This window comes from Odocoileus virginianus, chromosome 1 (assembly GCF_023699985.2).
Source record: "Odocoileus virginianus isolate 20LAN1187 ecotype Illinois chromosome 1, Ovbor_1.2, whole genome shotgun sequence".
Classification (NCBI taxonomy): domain Eukaryota; kingdom Metazoa; phylum Chordata; class Mammalia; order Artiodactyla; family Cervidae; genus Odocoileus; species Odocoileus virginianus.
In genome coordinates, this window is record NC_069674.1 from 90,084,870 (window position 1) to 90,106,926 (window position 22,057).

General features: G+C 40.0%; 1 protein-coding gene across 8 annotated transcripts in view; it reads left to right on the plus strand.

The window, feature by feature from the left end:
• DGKB (diacylglycerol kinase beta) overlaps positions 1-22,057 on the plus strand; it is an 824,229-nt gene that overhangs the window by 771,268 nt on the left and 30,904 nt on the right. For all 8 annotated transcript variants that reach the window (XM_070470763.1, XM_070470758.1, XM_070470752.1 and 5 more), the window contains 2 exons: positions 13,405-13,525; positions 17,384-17,444. In XM_070470763.1, coding sequence (XP_070326864.1) covers positions 13,405-13,525; positions 17,384-17,444 — 182 coding nt within the window. The remainder of the gene's footprint in view (positions 1-13,404; positions 13,526-17,383; positions 17,445-22,057) is intronic.

Consider the following 22,057-nt stretch of genomic DNA (forward strand, 5'->3'; position numbering starts at 1 on the left):
GACATGCTTTTTAAAATGTAAAGAAAAACTTTTTCACAGAGACCTTTTGTACTTATTTGAGTCCCTCAACATGTCGATATACAAGGGCTTATTCTTTAATTTTTTAAAAAATTCAAGCTCTTTGGAAGCTTGTCAGTACATGATTAATAAATGTCATGAGGTGAATAGATACTGCAAAGCTCCTACACAGTGGTAGGTTACAGGTTCTCGCTTCTAAGTGATCACATGTGTGTAATGGATTTCTCTGCTAACTTCCTAATTGACATGACAAAGAATATTGTATTTCTTATAAGTATTTACAAATGGGATTAATTTAAAAATCTCATCCAAATAAAACTACTTATGTCAACATTAATTCAATTTAGTAATCCAGAATGTAATTTAATTCTTCTTCTGTGGCCATAAAGCCATGAAACAAAATTATCTTACTGCATAAGAAAAAAAAACAAGGAGATAGATAGAAAACAGGATTCAGGTGTGTTTTAATCTATACTAGCTTGTTAACAGGTAGCATATTTGATACATTCCCCATCTGTCTGTAATTTATCATAAGTCAAATGAAACAGTGTCTTCTCTGACTTGAGCGAATCAAGAAGTGTTCCTCTGTAAATGGTGAGGCAATGGTGATTTAAGTGTGTTGTTTGTCAGCGCTTGAGGCTGTCACGGTTCCTGTCTCAGGCCTGTTCCTGTGTCCTGTCCTCGGTTGTTCGGGGCGGGTGGTGGTCCTCGCCCCTGCATAGCAGTAAAACTCCTTAAACATACTGTATGTGACCCCATGGACTGAAGCACACCAGGCTTCCCTGTCTTGCACCGTCTCCCTGAGCTTGCTCACACTCATGTCCATTGAGTCAGTCAGTTCAGTTCAGTTCAGTCGCTCAGTCGTGTCCGACTCTTTGCAATCCCATGAACCACAGCACGCCAGGCCTCCCTGTCCATCACCAACTCCCAGAGTCTTCCCAAAACCACGTCCATCGAGTCGATGATGCTGTCCAACCATCTCATCCTCTGTCGTCCCCTTCTCCTCCTGCCCCCAATCCCTCCCAGCATCAGGGTCTTTTCCAATGAGTCAACTCTTCACATGAGGTGGCCAAAGTATTGGAGTTTCAGCTTCAGCATCAGTCCTTCCAATGAACACCCAGGACTGATCTCCTTTAGAATGGACTGCTTGGATCTCCTTGCAGTCCAAGGAACTCTCAAAAGTCTTCTCCAACACCACAGTTCAAAAGCATCAATTCCTCGGTGCTCAGCTTTCTTCACAGTCCAACTCTCACATCCATACATGACCACTGGAAAAACCAGAGGCTTGACTAGTCGGACCTTTGTTGGCAAAGTAATGTCTCTGCTTTTAAATATGCTATCCAGGTTGGTCATAACTTTCCTTCCAAGGAGTAAGCGTCTTTTAATTTCATGGCTGCAATCTGCAGTGATTTTGGAGCCCCAAAAAATAAAGTCAGCCACTGTTTCCACTGTTTCCCCATCTATTTCCCATGAAGTGACGGGACCAGATGCCATGATCTTAGTTTTCTGAATGTTAAGCTTTGATGCCATCCAACTATCTCATCCTCATCACCCCCTTCTCCTCCTGCTCTCAATCTTTCCCAGCATCAGGATCTTTTCCAGTCAGTCAGTACTTCACATCAGGTGACCAAAATATTGGGGCTTCAGCTTCAGCAACAGTTCTTCTAATGAATATTTAGGGTTGATTTCCTTTAGGATTGACTGGTTTTATCTTCTTTGAGTCCAAGGGACTCTCAAGAGTCTTCTCCAGCACCATAGTTCAAAGACATCAATTCTTCAGTGCTCTTGGCTTTATGGTCCAACTCTCATATCTGTGCATGTCTACTGGAAAAAGCATAACTTTTACTATGCAGACATTTTTTGGCAAAGTGCTTTCAAGATATAATCCTATATTTTAACCACTACCAAAAAGTTCCAAAGAAGATTACTTGGATTTAATTCTGTTTAGTCATGTAGCCTCTTTTCAGAAAACAAACTGCCAGGAGAGTAAGCTTTACTTCTGGCCAGCAGTACTTTTATGCAAATGACCTGAGAAAGCACAGTAACCCCAATGTGTTACTCTTGCTAGGAGTATAATATTTATATGTGACCAGGAATAATTGGATATCAAAGCCAGCTCTGTTATACAGCACAGTTTTTAGTGTAAATCACTATTCCTCACAATTATATTTGGTCTGTATTTTAATGTACAGTCTTAATGTTATAAGTAAGTTCCAATGTATTACCATCTTTCAAAAATTTTATTAGTTCACAGGTATGTTTCACATTTCATTGAAACTAAAATAAGGAGACTGTTGGACTATACTGTTATATTCTATAATATATTTCATGAAAATAGCTGGTTTTCCTAGTGCTTCTGGGAGTTGAATATTAAGATCACATCATGCACATGCTCAGTTGCTTCAGCCTTGTCTGACTCTTTGCAACCCTATGGCCTGTAGACCACCAGGCTCCTCTATCCATGGGATTTCCCGAAAAAGAATCCTGGAGTGAGCTGCCATTTCCTTCTCCAGGGCATCTTCCCGACCCAGGGATCAAACCCGGGTCTCCTGCACTGCAGGCAGATTCTTTACCTCTGAGCCACGAGGGAAGCCCAAATATCACAGTCATATGTAAAATAAGATCAACACTGTCATCTACTAAGTTGGATTTTAAATTGTTTTTTAATCATTGGAACTACGTATTTCTTAGAAGAGTAAGGGTTGGTGATCTTCCTGGTGACTTTAGACTCTTAGATACAGTTGCTCAGTTGTGTCCCACTCTTTGCGACTTCATGGACCATATATAGCCTGCCAGGCTCCTCTGTCCATGGGATTCTCCAGGCAAGAATACTGAAGTGGGTTGCCATTCCCTTCTTCAGGGGATCTTCCTGACCCAGGGATCGAACCTGGGTCTCCTGCACTGCAGGCAGATTCTTTAGCATCTAAGCCACTAGGGAAACCTTTAGCCTCTTAGCAGGCTTCAGTGTTGGAATTCAGGACGCCCCTCCAGGAGTTATTCAGGATTTGCTGACATCAGCCTTCACTCATGTGCACTCACTTTGTTTAGTGATGGCTCTAATGTGAGGAGACACGTAGTTTGGTTTATGAAGGAGGGCACGGGAAGCATGATGTGAAAACGGCCCCTCACACCCCAATGGCCCATTCACACAGAAAGCACACAACAGCCTTCAGTCCCTCCTCAGAGCTTCACAAGCACACGCTGACTCAAGATCCCAGGAGCAGCCATGTTCAGAACCGCGGCTAGCTTGTGCTCCTAAACTCTGTGCCTACCTTCACTGACAGTACGCGTTGCCAGTCGTAGCAATGGCTTTCTGTGAGGAGTCTTTACGCCGGCTCTCTACGGCCTTGTGTATGAAATGTCCATGATTCCTGGGGTTGTGTGTCCTCAGGTGAAAGTCCTCTTTCAAGTACGCCATAATAAAGTGATGGCCAGCCCTGGACCACTTTGATCGCAGTAGGGCAGTGGTTGATAGTATGCCAGACTACTATGATTCCTTTTTTTTTTTTGATCCATTTAGGGAAGTTCAGAATTTTAGAATTAAAATACATGAAGTTATAGTCAGCTCTGGTTGTTTTTTTTTTAAAAACAGATGGCTTTAAAAGAGATGATCAAATCTATTCTTTAAAAGTCATTTTTAAAGTCAGGCATGTGATTCTGCTGTGTGTGTGTGTGTGTATTTCTGTATATACCTTAACTCCTTATTCTTCAGATTTAATCAGAGAATGGTATACTTCATACTGTTAGATTTTCCAGGTAACTCTCCTTAATCCTTTATGTACTACACTTTAACCCTTTTCATTTTTAGTTTCTAACCACACTGGATAGAAATCCTTTCAAAAAGTGTTCTGCTTGTCTTAACCTTCTTATCAAGATTCTTCTAAGTGTAATTCATTTACATGACCTGGAGTAGTCATAGTGAATGAGAGTTTTGTACCATATTATAATTTGGTGACAGCATCTGACCTGATTCAGTGGTATAATTATTAATAGCACCGTTTTAGGGTATCATATATTTCTTTGCTGCATTTTTGTCTTTCAGTCACTGATAACATTTAACTGATTAGTTCTTAACTGTTGTCGATATGTCCAATTACATGGATTTTGGAGGGAAGCAACCTAGTTGGAAAACCACACTTTCAACTGTGTGTGAAGACTTGAATAGATAACATAGTTTCCTCCTCTAAATAAAAAAAGAATAATACTGGCCTCAAGGCATTGGTGGAAGTCTTAAATGGAAAAATGCCTATAAATCCCTTATCAGAAAGTCTGCTTATATTAGGTATACCGTGTATATATATATATATATAATATATATATAATATATATATTTCCTTGATAGACTTATAATTGTATAATATGTTCCATGAGATGCTAGAAGTTTGCTTTAAAGATACTTTGAAAAGGTCAGTTTTCACTCCAATCCCAAAGAAGTAAAAGTGAAGTCACTCAGTCGTGTCCGACTCTTTGCGACCCCATGGACTGCAGCCCACCAGGCTCCTCTGTCCATGGGATTCTCCAGGCAAGAATACTGGAGTGGGGTGCCATTTCCTTGAGGCAGTGCCAAAGAATGTTCAAACTACTGCACCATTGACTCATCTCACATGCTATCAAAGTAATGTGATAGGCTTCAACAGTATGTGAACTAAGAACTTTCAGATGTCCAACCTGGATTTAGAAAAGGCAGAGGAACCAGAGATCAAATTGCCAACATCTGTTGGATCATAGAAAAAAGCAAGAGAGTTCCAGAAAACATCTACTTGTGCTTTATTGACTATGCCAAAGGCTTTGACTGTATGGATCACAACAAACTGTGGAAAATTCTGAAAGAGATGGGAATACCAGACCACCTTACCTGCCTCCTGAGAAATCTGTATGCAGATCAAGAAGCAACAGTTAGAAGTGAACAACAGTTAGAACATGGAACAAAGACTGGTTCCAATTTGGGAAAGGAGTATGTCAAGGCTGTATATTGTCACCCTGCTTATTTAACTTCTATGCAGAATACATCATGTGAAATGCCAGGCTGGATGAAGCACAAGCTGGAATCAAGATTGCCAAGACAAATATCAATAACCTCAAATATGCAGATGACACCACCCTTAGGGCAGAAAGTGAAAGGAACTAAACAGTCTCTTGATGAAAGTGAATGAGGACAGTGAGAAAGCTGGCTTAAAACCCAATATTCAAAAAATGAAGATCATGGCTTCCAATCTCATCACTTAATAGCAATAGATGGAGAAACAGTGGAACAGTGACAGACTTTGTTTTCTTGGGCTCCAAAATCACTGCAGATGGTGACTGTAGCCATGAAATTAAAAGACGCTTGCTCCTTGGAAGAAAAGCTATGACCAACCTAGACAGCATATTAGAAAGTAGAGAAATTACTTTGCTAACAAAGGTCTGTTAGTCAAAGCTATGGATTTTCTAGTAGTCATATACGGATGTGAGAGTTAGACTATAAAGAAAGCTGAGCACCAAAGAATTAATGCTTTTAACTGTGCTGTTGGAGAAGACTCTTGAGACTCCCTTGGACTGCAAAGAGATCAAAAGCAGTCAATCATAAAGGAAATCAGTCCTGAATGTTCATTAGAAGGACTGATGCTGAAGCTGAAGCTCCAATACTTTGGCCACCTAATGCAAAAGCTGACTCATTGGAAAAGACCCTGATGCTGGGAAAGATTGGAGGCAAGAGGAGAAAGGGAGGACAGAGGATGATGGTTGGATAGCATCACTGACTCGATGAACATGAATTTGACCAAGGTTCAAGAATTGGTAATAGACAGGGAAGCCTGGTGTGCTGCAGTCCATGGGGTCGCAAAGAGTTGGACACGATTGAATGACTGAACTGAAATGAACTTGAAACACAGAATTCATGTTAATACATTTTTGCTTCAGCTCTCTCCAATCAGTTGCTTTTCTAATTGCATTTTCTAGTTTATGGAGGTTGGCGAGAACAGCTTTATGTTCATGAGGAGTACATCTAAATTAAGAAATAGAGCTACCATGTGACCCTGCAATTACACTCCTGGTTATGTATCCAGAGAAAACATCATTGAAAGGATACATGCACCCATGTTCATTGCAGCACTGTTTAAAATAGCCAACCCATTGGAGCAACCTAAATGTTCACTGACAGAAGAATGGATAAAGAAGATGTGGGGTGTGTTTGTGTATATATATATATATACACACACACACAGATACATATATACCATGAAATATTAGTCATCCATTAAGAGGAATGAAATAATGACATTTGCACCAACATGGATGGACCTGAAGATACTCATACTGAGTGAAGTCATCCAGAGGCAGAAAGACGAATATATGAAACCACATTTGTGTGGAATCTACAAATTGATGTGAATGAACTTACTAAACAGAAAGAGACTCACAGACTGAGAGAATGAACTTACACTTGCTGGAGGGAAGAATGGGGAGAAGGGATAGACAGGGAGTTTGGGATGGACATCTACATACTGCTATATTTAAAATGGATAACCAACAAAGAGAATGAATGTACAGTTGCTGGAGGGAAGAATGGAGAGAAGGAATAGAGAGGGAGTTTGGGATGGACATGTGCTTCCTGCTGTTTTTAAAATGGATAGCCAACAAGGACCTACTCTACAGCACATGGAACTTTGCTCAATGTTACGTGGCAGCCTGGAGGGAGAGGAGTTTGGGGGGAATGAATGTGTGTGTGTGTGTATGGCTGAGTCCCTTTGCTGTTCACCTGAAATTGTCACAACATTGTTTGTTAATCAGCTGTGCCCTGGAACAAAAATAAACTTTAAAAGTAAATAAATATTTAAAAATAAATAAGAGTCCATTGGCAGGGACTTCCCCGGTGGTCCAGTGATAAGAATCTGCCTTGCCATACAGGGAACAAGGATTAGATCCTGGACGGGGAACTAAGATCCCACATGCCACATTCCATGGAGCAACTGAGCCTGCTCACCACAAGTGAAGATCCCACGTGCCATAACTAAGACCCAAATACAGCCAAATAAAAATAAAGAATCAGTGGGTGATAGATGGACATGCTACAAAATCATCCTTGAAGCATTCACTTTAGTGGAGTCATTTCATATACCCCTAGGGGTTTTAAAGTTTATTCTGGATCCTCAGGCATGTTTCAGACGTCTGCCAGCTAAAACAAGCATTGCTGGAAGGCGTACAGTCTTAGCACTTAGAGGTACACTCCATAGCTAGCCTGGTGTCATCTTGGCCAATAAGTCCTTAAGAGTTGTGATGTAATTAGCAGTTTAGGTGCTGACAGAACGTCCTTTCTGAGTCGCTGAGCGCGCCCCCAGGACTTAGCTGCTACAGCGTGTTGTGGACACAGTGCACAAAGGAGTGAGCCCTGCCCTGTCCCCACCCCATCCCTCTTTCTTCAGTACACACCCTAGTCAAAGAAAGGCCAAAATGCCACAACCCACATTCAGTCTGTTTGTCATGCATCCTCTTCTGTTCCCTACATGTGGCAGTCTGAAGCAATTACATAATGAGACATATTATCAGGGTGTAACTGTCAAAAATGGAGAGACTAAGTTATGAATAAATATTACCCATTTATTGGCTGTGCTGCTCCTGTGTTCTCAAATCTTTACTGCACTCCTGACTCTCAGATTTTATGTTCATACCCCTGGTTACCTGTATAGCAATAATGCAGCACTAGCAATGCTCAGGAAAAGGTATGCAAAATCAAAGGCAGGTTAAAGTAGGGGTTCTTACCATTTTTGTGCTATCGTCCTCTTTGCCATTCTGGTAATATCTACTGATTCTTCCTCGGAGTAATGTTTTAAAATTCATAAAAAAGCATGTAGGCTTACAGAGGAAATCCATTATATTGAAATGTTAAGATTTCAATTCAGTAATATATGTGCTTCCTTTCTAAATTTTTATTTGAGAATAGTTGATAAACAGTGGTGTGTGAATCAGACAGTAGAGAATCTGCCTGCAATGCAGGAGACTGGGATTTGATCCCTGGGTGGGGAAGATCCCCTGGAGAAAGGGAAAGTGTCAGTCAGTCAGTCATGTCTGACTCGGCAGCACTGTGGATTGTAGCCTGCCAGGCTCTTCTGTCCACGGGATTCTCCAGGCAAGAACACTGGAGTGGGTTGCCATGCCCTCCTCCAGGGGATCTTCCTGACTCAGGAATTGAACCCATATCTCCTGTGTCTCCTGCATTCAGGCAGTTTCTTTACCCGCTGAACCATCAGGGAAGCCTTCCAACATTCTTGTCTGGGAAATCTCATGGACAGAGGAGCCTGGCAGGCTATAGCCCATGGGGTCGCAAGGAGTCTGACATAATCAGTTATACATAGTATGTATATATGTGTGTGTGTGTGTGCATGTGTGTGTATGTATATCCACTCTTTTTTAGATTCTTTTCCCATAATAATAAATTACTTTTAGAAATCTAGCAGAGGCTTAATAATTATTAAGATGTCAGAAATTATAAAAATAGAATTTTTAAATATAAATAGAATTCTTAAATATAAAGTATAAATAGAATTTTTAAATATTGCAACAACTATAATGTGATATGGAAATATGTGTGATATCTATCAGTGACAAAGTCAGAGATATTTCTACTACAACTGTGGTTTCTTGCCTAAATTTATAATTGAAAGAAGTTCTTAATTTTAATTAATGTTGGTGAAAAAGTCATAGTTTTCTGCATTCAGAATCACTGCCCCTGTGTTAAGAATCTTGTTCTACTATACCCAGTTTTTGTTTTTCATGACATCTGTTCCCTCTGAACACCTCTTCTAGACTTTCTCTTTTAAAAATGAAAATACTAAATTTGGCAGATTTCCTTGCTTCTGTTATACCCATGGAGGCATTTGGAAAGATGTGTTAACTCTTTCATAAATGTACTGTTTTTCCTCTTCAAAAGTAGCATTAAATTGATAAAAGCACCCTCTTCCTTGGAATAGACACACCTCCTAGTATCAGCAGGTCAGGATTTCTCAGTATTCAGCTGCAGACTCGCACAGGTTGACCTGTCACGTGGGTCTTCAGGCCTGGGTGCAACTTTCGCCTTCCGACCTATGACTGTACTTTGACACACACGAAGGCTAACCAGGTGCAATGACTGAGCATAATGTTGAACGTTAAGCTGCTCTACTTTCTTTTGTAGCAGGGTTATTTAGAAACTCTGGTCTTTCACTGTCAACAGCAAACTGATTATAGGAAACCTCAGTATATGAGTGTGGTGAGGTTCCATGGGAAGCTCTTCTGTGAACCAGCACACGCAGTAAGGAATGAGTGCTCAGACATGTCTTTCAGGCAACTGTGATGCCATTAGGATTTATAAAGGCAATACTGAAGTGAAATCCAGGCTTCCCAGGTGGCTCAGTGGGTGAGGAACCTGCCTACAGAGCATGAGATGCCGGAAACACGGGTTCAGTCCCTGGGTCAGGAAGATCCCCTGGAGGAGGGCATGGCAACCCACTCCAGTCTTCTTGCCTGGAGAACATTCCCGTGGACAGAGGAGCCTGCTGGGCTACACTTCAGGGGGTCGCAGAGTCCAACATCACGTAAGCGACTTAGCACGCAGCATTCACTAAACGTGAAAACCTCAGTGGCCAGAAATAGTTAATATTTCATTCAAGCAGTCAAGCAGAGCTTGGCACTTTCTTTCTAAAGGTCTGAATAATAAACACTGTAGCCTTTCTGGGTAACATGGTTTCTTCTGCAGCCCCTCTCTTCTGCCATTGTAGTGTGAAAGCAGACATATACAAAACCTAAACTAAGGAGTGTCTGCTTCCAATAAAAACTAATTAATGAATGCTGAAGGTTGAATTTAATGTATTTTCAGGTATCACAATGTATCATTTTTTTTCCCATTTGTAAACATGTAAAAACCACTCTTGCAAGCCATACATAAACAGACAGTGGGCTTGATTCAATTTATGGGCTGAAAGCAATAGCCACACAGCAGACCAATTAAGGAGGTGAATATGGTTGGTTATGCCATCTCAAGGGGACTGTGCTTAAAATAAATTTTAGCTAGAATGTGAAGTGAGGAAATTTTTGATGTTTCTAGATGATACCATAGGTAGAAACAGAATTCAAAATTATGTAGAAATTATCTTTCTCTGAAATCAGTGAGGACCCTGCCCCCAAAGACAGTATGTAAGAGGCAGCAGTTGTACACTGATCTTACAGGCTTTTGTGTATAAAATTGTTGAAGTGTTATGGGAGAAAATTTGTGCAGCACAAATTAGAATTTCTTTTTCTTTTTTTTCTGAATGCTTAATTAGAAGGAATATGGTGTTTATTTTGCACTAGTAAGTATACCACTATTTCTATACAGTTTCTTTGTGTTAGCAAGAACATGAAAGGTTGAATGCCTATGTCTTCTAAATCTATAAGCAGAGTCTTCATTACCAGTGATTAATGGTAGAATTGATTTTCGGAGCATTTTTGCAGGGAGAAAAACAAAGACAAATTAAAAGAAAGAAAAAAATCAGAAGGAGGGTGGTAGACAGTAGCAATATGGTGTAGATGTAGACAGTCCCTGTGATTCATGGGAAAGTTAGGGCTCACAGATTAACTCTGTCGTGAGAAAGTATTTCATTTCTTGCAGAACAGTTTCCATCAACTAGATCATTACAGGAATCAGTGTAAAATTTCACCTATTTAAGAACCAAGCAGTGGAAAATACATAATACTGAACAGGAACTTCATTTTTGTGGTTGTTGTTGTTGTTGTTGTTTTATAAATATCACCAGACACACATCTGGGGTTTTTAGTGCTTGCCACAGTGCAGTTTTCTGGTTGACATATATCTAAGAAATGAGTATATTAACACCCAGGCTATAGAGCCAAGCACATTTTAGTGCCGGCTACAGCTGAAAGAATATGTTTCCATTCCTTGTCCATCTGTTCTTGGCAACATAAATTTAAACTAGAACACAGAATAAGTTTGATGAGAAATCAGTCTAAATATGGTTTAGAACAGCAAGGTGAATGTTCTAAGATACTATGACTTGTTAGCATTTGATTCAGTGGCTGGATAGTTGTGTCCACATGTGAAGAAATCTCCTGCTGCAGCTAGAGCTTAAAGTTTAAAAAACAATGGTTTTTAAAAGTCATTTCAATTAAAAAAACATACAGTGGATTGGTCACACTTTGTGTTTTCAGAGCTTAGATAAAATGTGCCAAAGATCATGGGCCTAACAAATTTTGAGGTTTCGAAGTGTTATTTACCACACACATGAACAACACTGAAAATGTATCTTTCATCTCTCTGAACTTTGTGCTAAAATAGGTTCACTAGTGGGAAATGAGGACTTTCTGTACAAAATGGGGTACATACAGCACACATATGCTGGTTTTGCTTCAAGTCCACCCTCAGCTGTGACTAGTTGTTGCATGGTTAACCTGTATAATTATACCTTACCTTTTACCACTCTATGCCACCCCTCCAGCTCTTTTTGCTACTGAAAACAATATTAAACAATTTATTTGCATTTGAAAACACTTGGGATTACATGAAAATATCAGGATAGAAAAGGACCATGTATGCACACCTAAAATTTTGCCTTCAAATCAAGGGTCCAGGCGTTGTGAGCCAGGTCAGTGAGTGGAGGGGCTGGGTGCCACAGCTGCACTCTGTCGGGTTTCACTGGTAAGACTACATCCTCTGCCACTCTGGAGAGTGAACGTTTTCAGGTTGGAAGGGGACCTTGCAGCTCACACAGATACCACTGTCACCCCCTCAATAAGAAATACTTCTATCAGTTTTATAAAGGTCCGTCTGGTTAAGGCTGTGGTTTTTCCAGTGGTCGTGTATGGATGTGAGAGTTGGACTGTGAAGAAAGCTGAGCACAGAAGAATTGATGCTTTTGAGCTGTGGTGTTGGAGAAGACTCTTGAGAGTTCTTGGACTGCAAGGAGATCCAACCAGTCCATCCTAAAGGAGATCAGTCCTGGGTGTTCACTGGAAGGACTGATGCTGAAGCTGAAACTCCAGTACTTTGGCCACCTGATGAGAAGGGCTGACTCATTGGAAAAGACCCTGATGCTGGGAGGGACGGGGCAGAAGGAGAAGGGGACAACAGAGGATGAGACGGCTGGATGGCATCACCGACTTGATGGGCATGAGTTTGAGTAAACTTTGGGAGCTGGTGATGGACAGGGAGGCCTGGCGTGCTGCGTTTCATGGGGCCGGTCGCAAAGAGTCAGACACGACTGAGCAACTGAACTGAACTCAACTCTTTGGTATGGGTGATTTACCAAATATAACATTGTGATTACACCTCAGACTTTGACTCTGTCACTTCCTCTTTATGTTAATATAAATAAATTGAGTTAACTTCTCTGGTTTTCAGCTTCTCTGTCTGTAAATTCTAATAATCATATTTGTCTTAAATTGGTTTTGCCAGGGGAGCAATGAGGTGATATAGAGCAAGTGATTAGTCAGTGACAGGTACTTTGGAAACACTCGACAAGCAATACCTAATACCACTAGCCTTTTTTTAAACTGTCCTCTGGTTAAAAAGAAAAAAAAGAAAAAACACTGTATTAATACTGTGATAATTATCGAACCTACTCTAGCATTTGGTAGCATATTCTTTATCATCAGGAAAACATTTGTTTTTTCAAGTTCAAGAAAAACTCTGTACAAGTTTACCTATGACTGTGGCGTAAAGAACCCGCCTGTCAATCCGGGAGACATATAAGAGATGTGGGTTCAATCCCTAAGTTGGAAATATCCCTTGAAGGAGGGCATGGCAACTCACTCCAGTATTGTTGCGTGCAGAATCCCATGGACAGAGGAGCTTGGTGGGCTGTACAGTACGTAGGGTTGCAAAGAGTTGGACACAAATAAAGCAGCTTAGCCCACACGTGGACAAGTCACTCAGTGATTTAACGCCTCAAGTCTTCTTATCTTTAAAATACGAAACTTTAATTCCATGATCTCTAAGATCTTTTGTTTGAGTAATTCAACAAAATCATGTTTGACAGCATGTCCTCATACTTTATTTATAGTACTGAAATGTGTATTTGCTGCCAAATGTCTGATGTGGAGGGTATAAACGTTCCATATATACATGTGGAATAACGTTGAGTTTGTTGATGTTAAAGCTACTGGTATATCTTTTGGCATTATTTGACTCAGAATCCTTTCTCCCCATTTTGTTTGAGAATAAGCTGACAGCACATCTTTCCCCACAGCACCTCAGGGTTTACTTAGAGAGTTTCAGAAGTAAGACACACCATCCTTGTGTTACTTTTAGTATAGTATCCGAGACAGTGAAGCTTTCTTTCTCAAGAAGCTTTTATTTTTCACTTCCATAATGTCTAATGGCACGGCATTGTACACATATGCATATGCGCTGTAATTTACAAGGCTTCTGTTTCCTTTCAGATCTGAGTGATCAGCTGCTGGAGGTGGTTGGCTTGGAAGGAGCCATGGAGATGGGGCAAATATACACAGGACTGAAAAGTGCTGGGCGGCGGCTGGCTCAGTGCTCCTCGGTTGTCATCAGGTAGCCCTTTCTCTCTAATTCAGAAAGGAGGTTAGCATGTGAAAAGTGAAGTGAAAGTATTAGTCACTCAGTCTTGTCTCACTCTTTGTGACCCCGTGGTCTGTAGCCCGCCAGGCTTCTCTGTGCATGGGATTCTCCAGGCAAGAATATACAGTGGGTGGCCATTCCCTTCTCCAGGGGGTCTTCCTGACCCAGGGATTCGATCCCCAGTCTCCTGCATTGCAGGCGGATTCTTTACTGTCGAGCCACCAGAGATGGCATAACTACAAATTATTTAGAGTAATCTTATACAAGATTTTGATAATGATTTTATTTCATCTGTATGTACATTGTTATCAATGATTAATACTGATACATTTCAAAATAATGGAAATTGACAGAATTTATAAAGATTTGATTCACTGTTACTTACCATGTTCACTGGAATTTGATAATCTTTTGTTGAGACTATGGGTACAATTTTAACATACAAATTCTACCTCCTCTAGTCTGGCACACACATGGTTGAATTAATAGAAGCATTGAAGTATCTACTAGGCAAACTACCCAGTGAAAACACTGTTAAGCCATCATTAACATACATCCTTTCATGAAGTCCACCATTGCTTCTATAAATAATGAATTATTATGAAGTAAAATTTTATATGTATATTACATTTAAATCTTTTGAAAACCCTTTTTCAAACTTATGCCTGTAGAACAAAAGTTTAATATTACCCTAACATGAAACTACAGATTATAGCACAGATATAACTGATGTTATATTAACATATATGAAAGTTAATACTGGAAAGTGTGAGATATCAAACACTTTCCTCCATGCTTGCAACGTGGGATTGCATGAAAACAAGGAGGCTCGTTTTACCGTTGTTTTTCTTCAGTCACACGGTCATGTCTGACTCTTTGCCGCCCCATGGACTACAGCACTCCAGGCTTCCCTGTCCTTCACTATCTCGCTGAGTTTGTTCAAACTCATATCCATTGAGTCGATGATGCCATTCAGCCATCTCATCCTCTGAGGCCCCTTCTCCTTTTGCCTTCTATCTTTCCCAGAATTAGGGTCTTCTCCAAGTGAGTGGCTCTTCACATCTGGTGGCCAAACTGTTGGAGCTTCACCTTTTACATCAGTCCTTCCAGTGAATATTCAGGGTTGATTTCATTTTGAATTGACTGGCTTGATCTCCTTGCAGTCCACGGGACTCTCAAGAGTCTTCTCCAATACCACATTTCAAAAGCATCAATTCTTCAGTGCTCAACCTTCTTTATGGTCCAACTCTCTTCCATGCATGACCACTGGAAAAAGCAAACCTTTGACTATACAGACCTTTGCTGGCAGAGTGATATCTCTGCTTTTCAATATGCTGTTTAGGTTTGTCATAGCTTTTCTTCCAAGGAGCAAGCATCTTAATTTCATGGCTGCAGTCATTGTCTGCAGTGATGTTGGAGCCCAAGAAAAAAAAGTCTGTCACTGTTTCCATTGTTTCCCCATCTATTTGCCATGAAATAATGGGACTGGATGCCATGATCTTTGTTATTTGAATGTTGAATTTTAAGCCAACTGTTTCACTCACCTCTTTCAAGAGACCTTTAGTTCTTTACTTTCTGCCATAGGGTGGTGTCATCTACATATCTGAGATTATTGATATTTCTTCTGGCAATCTTGATTCCAGCTTGTGCTTCATCCAGCCCAGTATTTCACATGATATGCTCTGCATAGAAGTTGAATAAGCAGGGTGACAGTATACAAACTTGACATACTTCTTTTCCAGTTTGGAACCAGTCTGTTGTTCCATGTCCAATTCTAATTGTTGCTTCTTGACCTGCATATAGGTTTCTCAGGAGGCAGGTCAGGTGGTCTGGTATTCCCAACTCTTTAAGAATTTTCCACAGTTTGTTATGATCCACACAGTCAAAGGCTTTAGTGTAGTCAATGAAGCAGATTTTTTTCTGGAATTCTCTTACTTTTTCTATGATCAACAGATATTGGCAATTTGATCTCTGGTTCCTCTGCCTTTTCTAAGTCCAGCTTGTTTATCTGGCAGTTCTCAGTTCATATACTGCTGAAGCCTAGCTTGAAGGATTTTGAGTGTTACCTTGCTAACATGAAATGAGTGTAATTGTGCTGTAGTTTAAACATTCTTTGGCATTGCCCTTCTTTGAGATTGAAATGAAAACTGACTTTTTCCAGTCCTGTGGTCACTGCTGAGTTTTCTAAATTTGCTGACATACTGAGTGAAGCACTTTCACAGCATCATCTTTTAGTATTTGAAATAGCTCAGCTGGAATTCCATCACCTCCACTAGCTTTGTTTGTAGTGATGCTTCCTAAGGCCCACTTGATGTTGCACTCTAGGATATCAGGCTCTATGTAAGTAACTACATCACTGTGATTATCCGAGTCATTAAGACCTTACTTACTTAGTTCTTCTGTGTATTCGTACCACCTCTTCTTAATGTCTTCTTATTCCATAAGGCCATACTGTTTCTGTCCTTTATTGTGCCCGTCTTTGCATGAAATGTTCCCTTGGTATCTCTAATTTTCTTGAAGAGATCTCTAGTCTTCTATTGTTTTCCTCTATTTCTTTTCATTGTTCACTTAAGGCTTTTTCACCTCTCCTTGCTATTCTTTGGAACTCTGCATTCAGAGGGATATATCTTTCCTTTTCTCCTTTGCCTTTCACTTCTCTTCTTTTCTAAGCTATTGGTAAAACCTTCTCAGACAACTGCTTTGCCTTCTTGCATTTTTCCCCCACTTTGGGATGATTTTGGTCACTGACTCCTATACAGCAGTACAAACTTTCAACCATAGTTCTTCAGGCACTGTATCAGATCCAATCCCTTGATTACATTTGTTACTTCCACTATATAATCATAAAAGATTTTCTTTAGGTCATACCTGAAGGGCCTAGTGGTTTTCCCTAAACCCTGAATTTTGCATTAAGGAGTTCATGATCTGAGCCACAGTCAGTGCCCAGCCTCGTTTTTGCTGAGTGTATAGAGCTTCTCCACCTTCAACTGGAAAGAATATAACCAGTCTGATTTCGGTATTGACCATATGGTGATATACATGTGTAGAGTCATCTCATGTTGTTGAAAGGGTTATCTCTTGGCAAAGCTCTGTTAGGCCTTGCCCTACTTCATTTTGTACTCCAAGGACAAACTTGCCTGTTACTCTAGGTATCTCTTGACTTCTCCTTTTGCATTCCAGTTACCTATGATGAAAAGGATATCTTTTTTTGGTGTTAGTTCTAGAAGGTCTTATAGGTCTTCTTAGAACCACTCAGCTTCAGCTTCTTCAGCATTAGTGTTTGGGGCATAGACTTGGATTAGTATAATGTTGAATGGTTTTCCTTGGAAACAAACCAAGTAATTCTGATTGTGTCATTAACTATACACCTCACAATTGTCTTTTATTATCCACAATTTTTTGTTTATATCATCACATTTACCAGGAAGCACTTAACATTCCTGTAACTAAGATACAGAGTATTCATTGATAGTCATGGTTTGTGCTCAGTCATGTCCAGCTCTTTGTGATCCCATAGATTGTAGCCCACCAGGCTCCTCTGTCCATGTGATTCTCCATGCAAGAATACTGGAGTGGGCCACCACCTTCTCCTCCAGGGAAATCTTCCCGGCCCAGGGATCGAACCTGCATCTCCTGAATTGGCAGGCAGATTCTTCACCATTGAGCCACCTGGGGAGCCCAAGTCAAGAGCTGAAGTTCCTTTTGTAAAGGATAACTTGAAAACAGAGCCCAGCTTTTACCATATAAAATTTATATGGGGCATATCGTCTGCTGAATAAAGTATTTCTGTGCTAGACTTGAATTGTTGTTGTTTTGTTTTTTTTTCTCCAGGACTAGCAAGTCTCTGCCGATGCAGATTGATGGGGAACCATGGATGCAGACCCCATGCACTGTGAGTACAGAGTAATTAAAATGCTATGTCATTTTCACATTTGCTTCCCAGATATTATACCCTGCAATAGCGAACTAATTATCTACTCCTGTAAGTAAATAACCATGATGCCTAAGCTTTGGACCTATCACCAAGTGCCTTTTTTGTTTTGTTTTTTATATGCAAGAGCCATTGCATTCAAGTTTTAGGCAAAATATGCCTTTGGCAATGATTTAACAGTTGAATGCTTATGTTAGCCAAAGTGTAATCTTTAGATACCATAGTTATTTGTATAGAACCACAGTTATAAACTGTGAAACTAAACAAATTTGTTAAGGTTTCTCTTAACCTTGCTTGTAATTATTTCCAAACACCTTATAAGAAAAGTATTTATGGAACCTTCAGACATGATTCTTCCTAAATGTATTACTCATCTCTTCTTTGCCTCCTATTGGAATTTGAGGGCTTCCTTATCTATAGAAAAACTCCATTATAGTTGTTCTCTCCATATGAGATATTATTTAATTCAGACATTTAGACCTCACTAAATTTCATTTTTATAGTGAATATTTTATTACATTTCAATAATATGTTAGGCACTAATCTTGGCACTAAAAATAGAAACCTGACCACATAATAAAACATTGGAGTAATAAGAACATGAAATAGAATGTATTCAATAATATAATTGTCCTCAAGGAACTTACATTCTGGTAATAGATTAAATAAATTAATAAACCAATAAATATAGATAAACATGCATAATATAACTTTTGATTACAAGAGTTATGAAATATGATGAAGAGGAGCTAAAGGTGGAATGTGAAGAAGACTGCTTTTGGTAAGTCTGTCTGGGAGGCCTTTTCAAAGAAGGACCCAAAAGTTCAGCATGTTAGACAGTAAGAAGGATGGTGTGACCAAAGCTTTAGATGTAGGGTGAGAGTGTAAAAGGCAAAGTAGAAAAGATGGGCAGGAGACAGACAGAGTAGGAAAAAATGATGGTGAACAATTACCATCTGATTCCGAGCACAGTAGGAAGCTGTTGAAGGCTTTAAGCATCATCTGATTTACATTTTTAAAGTTCACATTAACTGCTATGTGGAGAATGGATTGTATTGAGTAACAAGTGGGACATAGGGTTCAACAAAGCACTCTATGCTTGGACAGCAGTAGTGACTAGAAGTGGGTGGATTTGAGATGCTGGTGTTTCATGGTTATAGGTGAGTGTTGTGTTGGGTGTTTTTTTAGAGAAATAATTGACACAACCTTATATTCAGTTCAGTTCAGTTCAGTTGCTCAGTCGTGTCCGACACTGCGACCCCATGAATCGCAGCACGCCAGGCCTCCCTGTCCATCATCAACTCCCGGAGTTTACTCAGACTCATGTCCATCGAGTCAGTGATGCCATCCAGCCATCTCATCCTCTGTCGTCCCCTTCTCCTCCTGCCCCCAATCCCTCCCAGCATCAGGGTCTTTTCCAATGAGTACTTATTAAATATTCACACAAACTCTAAATAATGAGTATCACCATTTTTCAGAGGGAGAAAACTTTGTCATTAGAGGGTGACATAACTTCCTCAAGGTCAGATATGTAGCACATATGGAACTCTCACCCAGGACACTTTGATCATTCATTAATCACTAGTTTTTGGCTACCAATTCCAGAAGCACAACTTAGCATATAATATGGGAGTTTGGGGTTTTACCTTTCCATTGCTTTTGACTCTAAAGCATTTGGCTCAATCTTTGGTGTAACACATAAATATGACTTTTTGTTTATTCCTGGCATATTTCTCTTAGGTAATTGACCCCATGTGAAATCTACTAATTCCATAATAATAATGTAAGACAAATTTATCAAAAAGTCTTTCAAGGACGTCAGTTTCTTATGCCTTCTCGTATCTCTGTGCTTGATTCCAAATATCTTTTTAAAAATCTCCTGTTCCTCCTTTTGCCAGCATGTGTGTATTTACATCTTGTTTCTTATTCTTCACTCTCCCAATGACACTTCAGAGTTCACCTTTACACTCACATGAGTATTAAAGATCTGGTTACTATTGTTGCCAGTGGTGGTGGTGATATACTGACTGTAGAGATCAGGATGATGGTGGTCATGGTGGAGCTCGTGGTGATGGAGGCTTTGATGATGTTGGTGCTGGTGGTGATGGCGGCCGATGGTGGTCCAGATGAACTGGCAGAGGTGCCATCAGCGTTGGTGGTGCTCGTAGCCACAGTGGTGGTGGTGATTGTGGTCCTGATGCAGGGTGGTAGGGGCAGTGGGAGTAGCAGCATTCTTGTTTTAATGAAAGGTCCCTGTTCTTCAGTCTGGGTCACAAACGAGTAAATGAAAGACAGTGAAACCAAACAGCTTCCATCAGCACCCTGCTTGTTTTGGACTCTTCTCAGAGAGAAGCGAGATTTAGTCCCTCTGCCATGTTTTAAATCAAGAAAGATTAATGGCGACAATAATATCTAGCATTTATTAAGCTTGTAGCTTGCGCCACTTGACCTGTACTGACACATTGAATTCTCACAGAAAGCATATACTAAGCTTCACTTTATGGGTAAGAGAGCTGAGGCAGACAAAGGTTAGCTTGCCTGATTGCGCACATAGTGAGTGGCAGAGTAGAAGCTGAAATGCAGTTAGCCTGGCTCCACTATCCATCCCCTTCATAGCGGCTCCCCGCCCTGGCTCTCCACCTAAGAGGGCCCCAGGCCGTCCCTGTGGCCTGCCACGCTAGAGCATGACCTTTGCTATTAATAAATCCCTTCTGCCTCTCCCCGGCCAACAGATGAAGTCTGTTATCTGTTAAAGTCTAATTAATATTTTATAATACTTGTAGTATATTTCACGCAAGCTTTCCTAATAACTCTTTTATTACCCTTTCTCTCAAAGAATAACAAGATATTCATTTCAGCTATTAATTATCAAGATCTAAACAATGGTTAAATTAGTAACAAGTTTTATATAATATCTACTTTAGTTTTCTCTCTGTGTAATCTCTCTTATTCATTGAAGACATTCATTGCAGTCTGCACAGTGGGCCAAGAACTGCACTAGACTATGGCTCATTATTGTTATTTCACATTCTGGCATACCCTCTTTTTCCTAGAACCACATGGAAATCTGAACTTTAAATTTCATTTTAACTATAGAGAATATTTAGTATTCATAGCACTGGTATGGTTGAACTAAAGTGTTCTTTGCTTCACTTGAATAACACATTGTTCCTCTTACAGAACATAAAAACGAGAGAATGTTCAAATTCTTCGCTGAATTTAAATATCCATAAGCTGATACTCAATTTATGAAGGGATTGCTCTAGATGTAATTTTAGAGCATAGCAGAAGTTCTGCTTTTCTTTAAGTGAAATATTTAAAATAGAAAAGCAAGTGACAAATAGGTCTTGATTCTTAAATCAATGAACACTTTTAAAAACCAGAGTAATACAAATTCTGGAGATGGATGTGGTGATGGTTGCCCAATAGCATGAATGTACTTACTGCAATTGAACTGTATATTTTAAAATGACTACATTGGTAAACTCTACATTGCATGTATTGTACCACAATTTTTAAAAAAAGCAATTAAAAAAATTAGGGTGATACTCACTTACAGATTTTACCAATTCTAAGTTCAACTATCGGGTCAGGGGGAAAAAAAAGCAAGAGTTTAAAGCTATCTCTTCAAATGCATGCTTTGCAATTATTTTCATGATTATCAACTTACTAGAAAGTAGTCAGCAGAAACTTGTTAGTTATATCTGTGTTCACACTTTTGTAAGCGTGACGGAGTTAACGGAGAATAGATATTAACCATTTAACAATTGTTGTTGTTCAGTCGCCAAATCGTGTCAGACTCCTTGCGACCCCATGGACTGCAACATGTCAGGCTTCCCTGTCCCTCACCACCTCCCGGAGTTTGCCCAGGTTCATGTCTGTTGAATCGGTGATGCCATCCCACCATCTCATCTTCTGTTGCATAAGCATAACAAACTAAAGACACAGTTGATTCTAGAAGACATTATGTTGCAGCAGTTCATGAAGAGCCTTTCTTCAGGGTGGAGTCTAGAACTTAGCCATGCTCCCTTTCCTATCTTCTTTCTCCCCAGTCCTTCCCCCTGAGGACTTGGAATATTCTGACCTCGTTGTCAATATGTTCTCATTGTAGGAAGGAAAAAAAGAATAGTTTCGATAGGAGAGAAGGGAGAGTAGTAATGTATGAGAGGTCATGCACTAGGTCAGATTTCGTATTGGATCTGCACACCCAGCCCTCCCGCCCCAATTCATTACAAGTCATGGGTGCCTAATTTAAGTTTCATTGAGTGAGGAGCAACCATGCTAAGCCTTGAATTCAATGTGACCAAAATGGTCTCATCATGCACCTTCTTCCATCTCCTCCCCACCCACCAATAATGACTTCTTAAATTCCTGAATCCCTATCCTTCATTTTACCTTATTGAGCTAGGGGAGCTCAGTGTTTGTTTCCTAAGCTAGAAATATGAGTGTCATCCTGTACTTCTCTTTGCACCCCAAAATTCAGTATCTGTGCACACTTAATCAAGTGTCATATTTCTGGGTCTTTTCTTTTAATCCCTACCACCACTGTCCTAGTTTTGACCCATTTCCTTTCT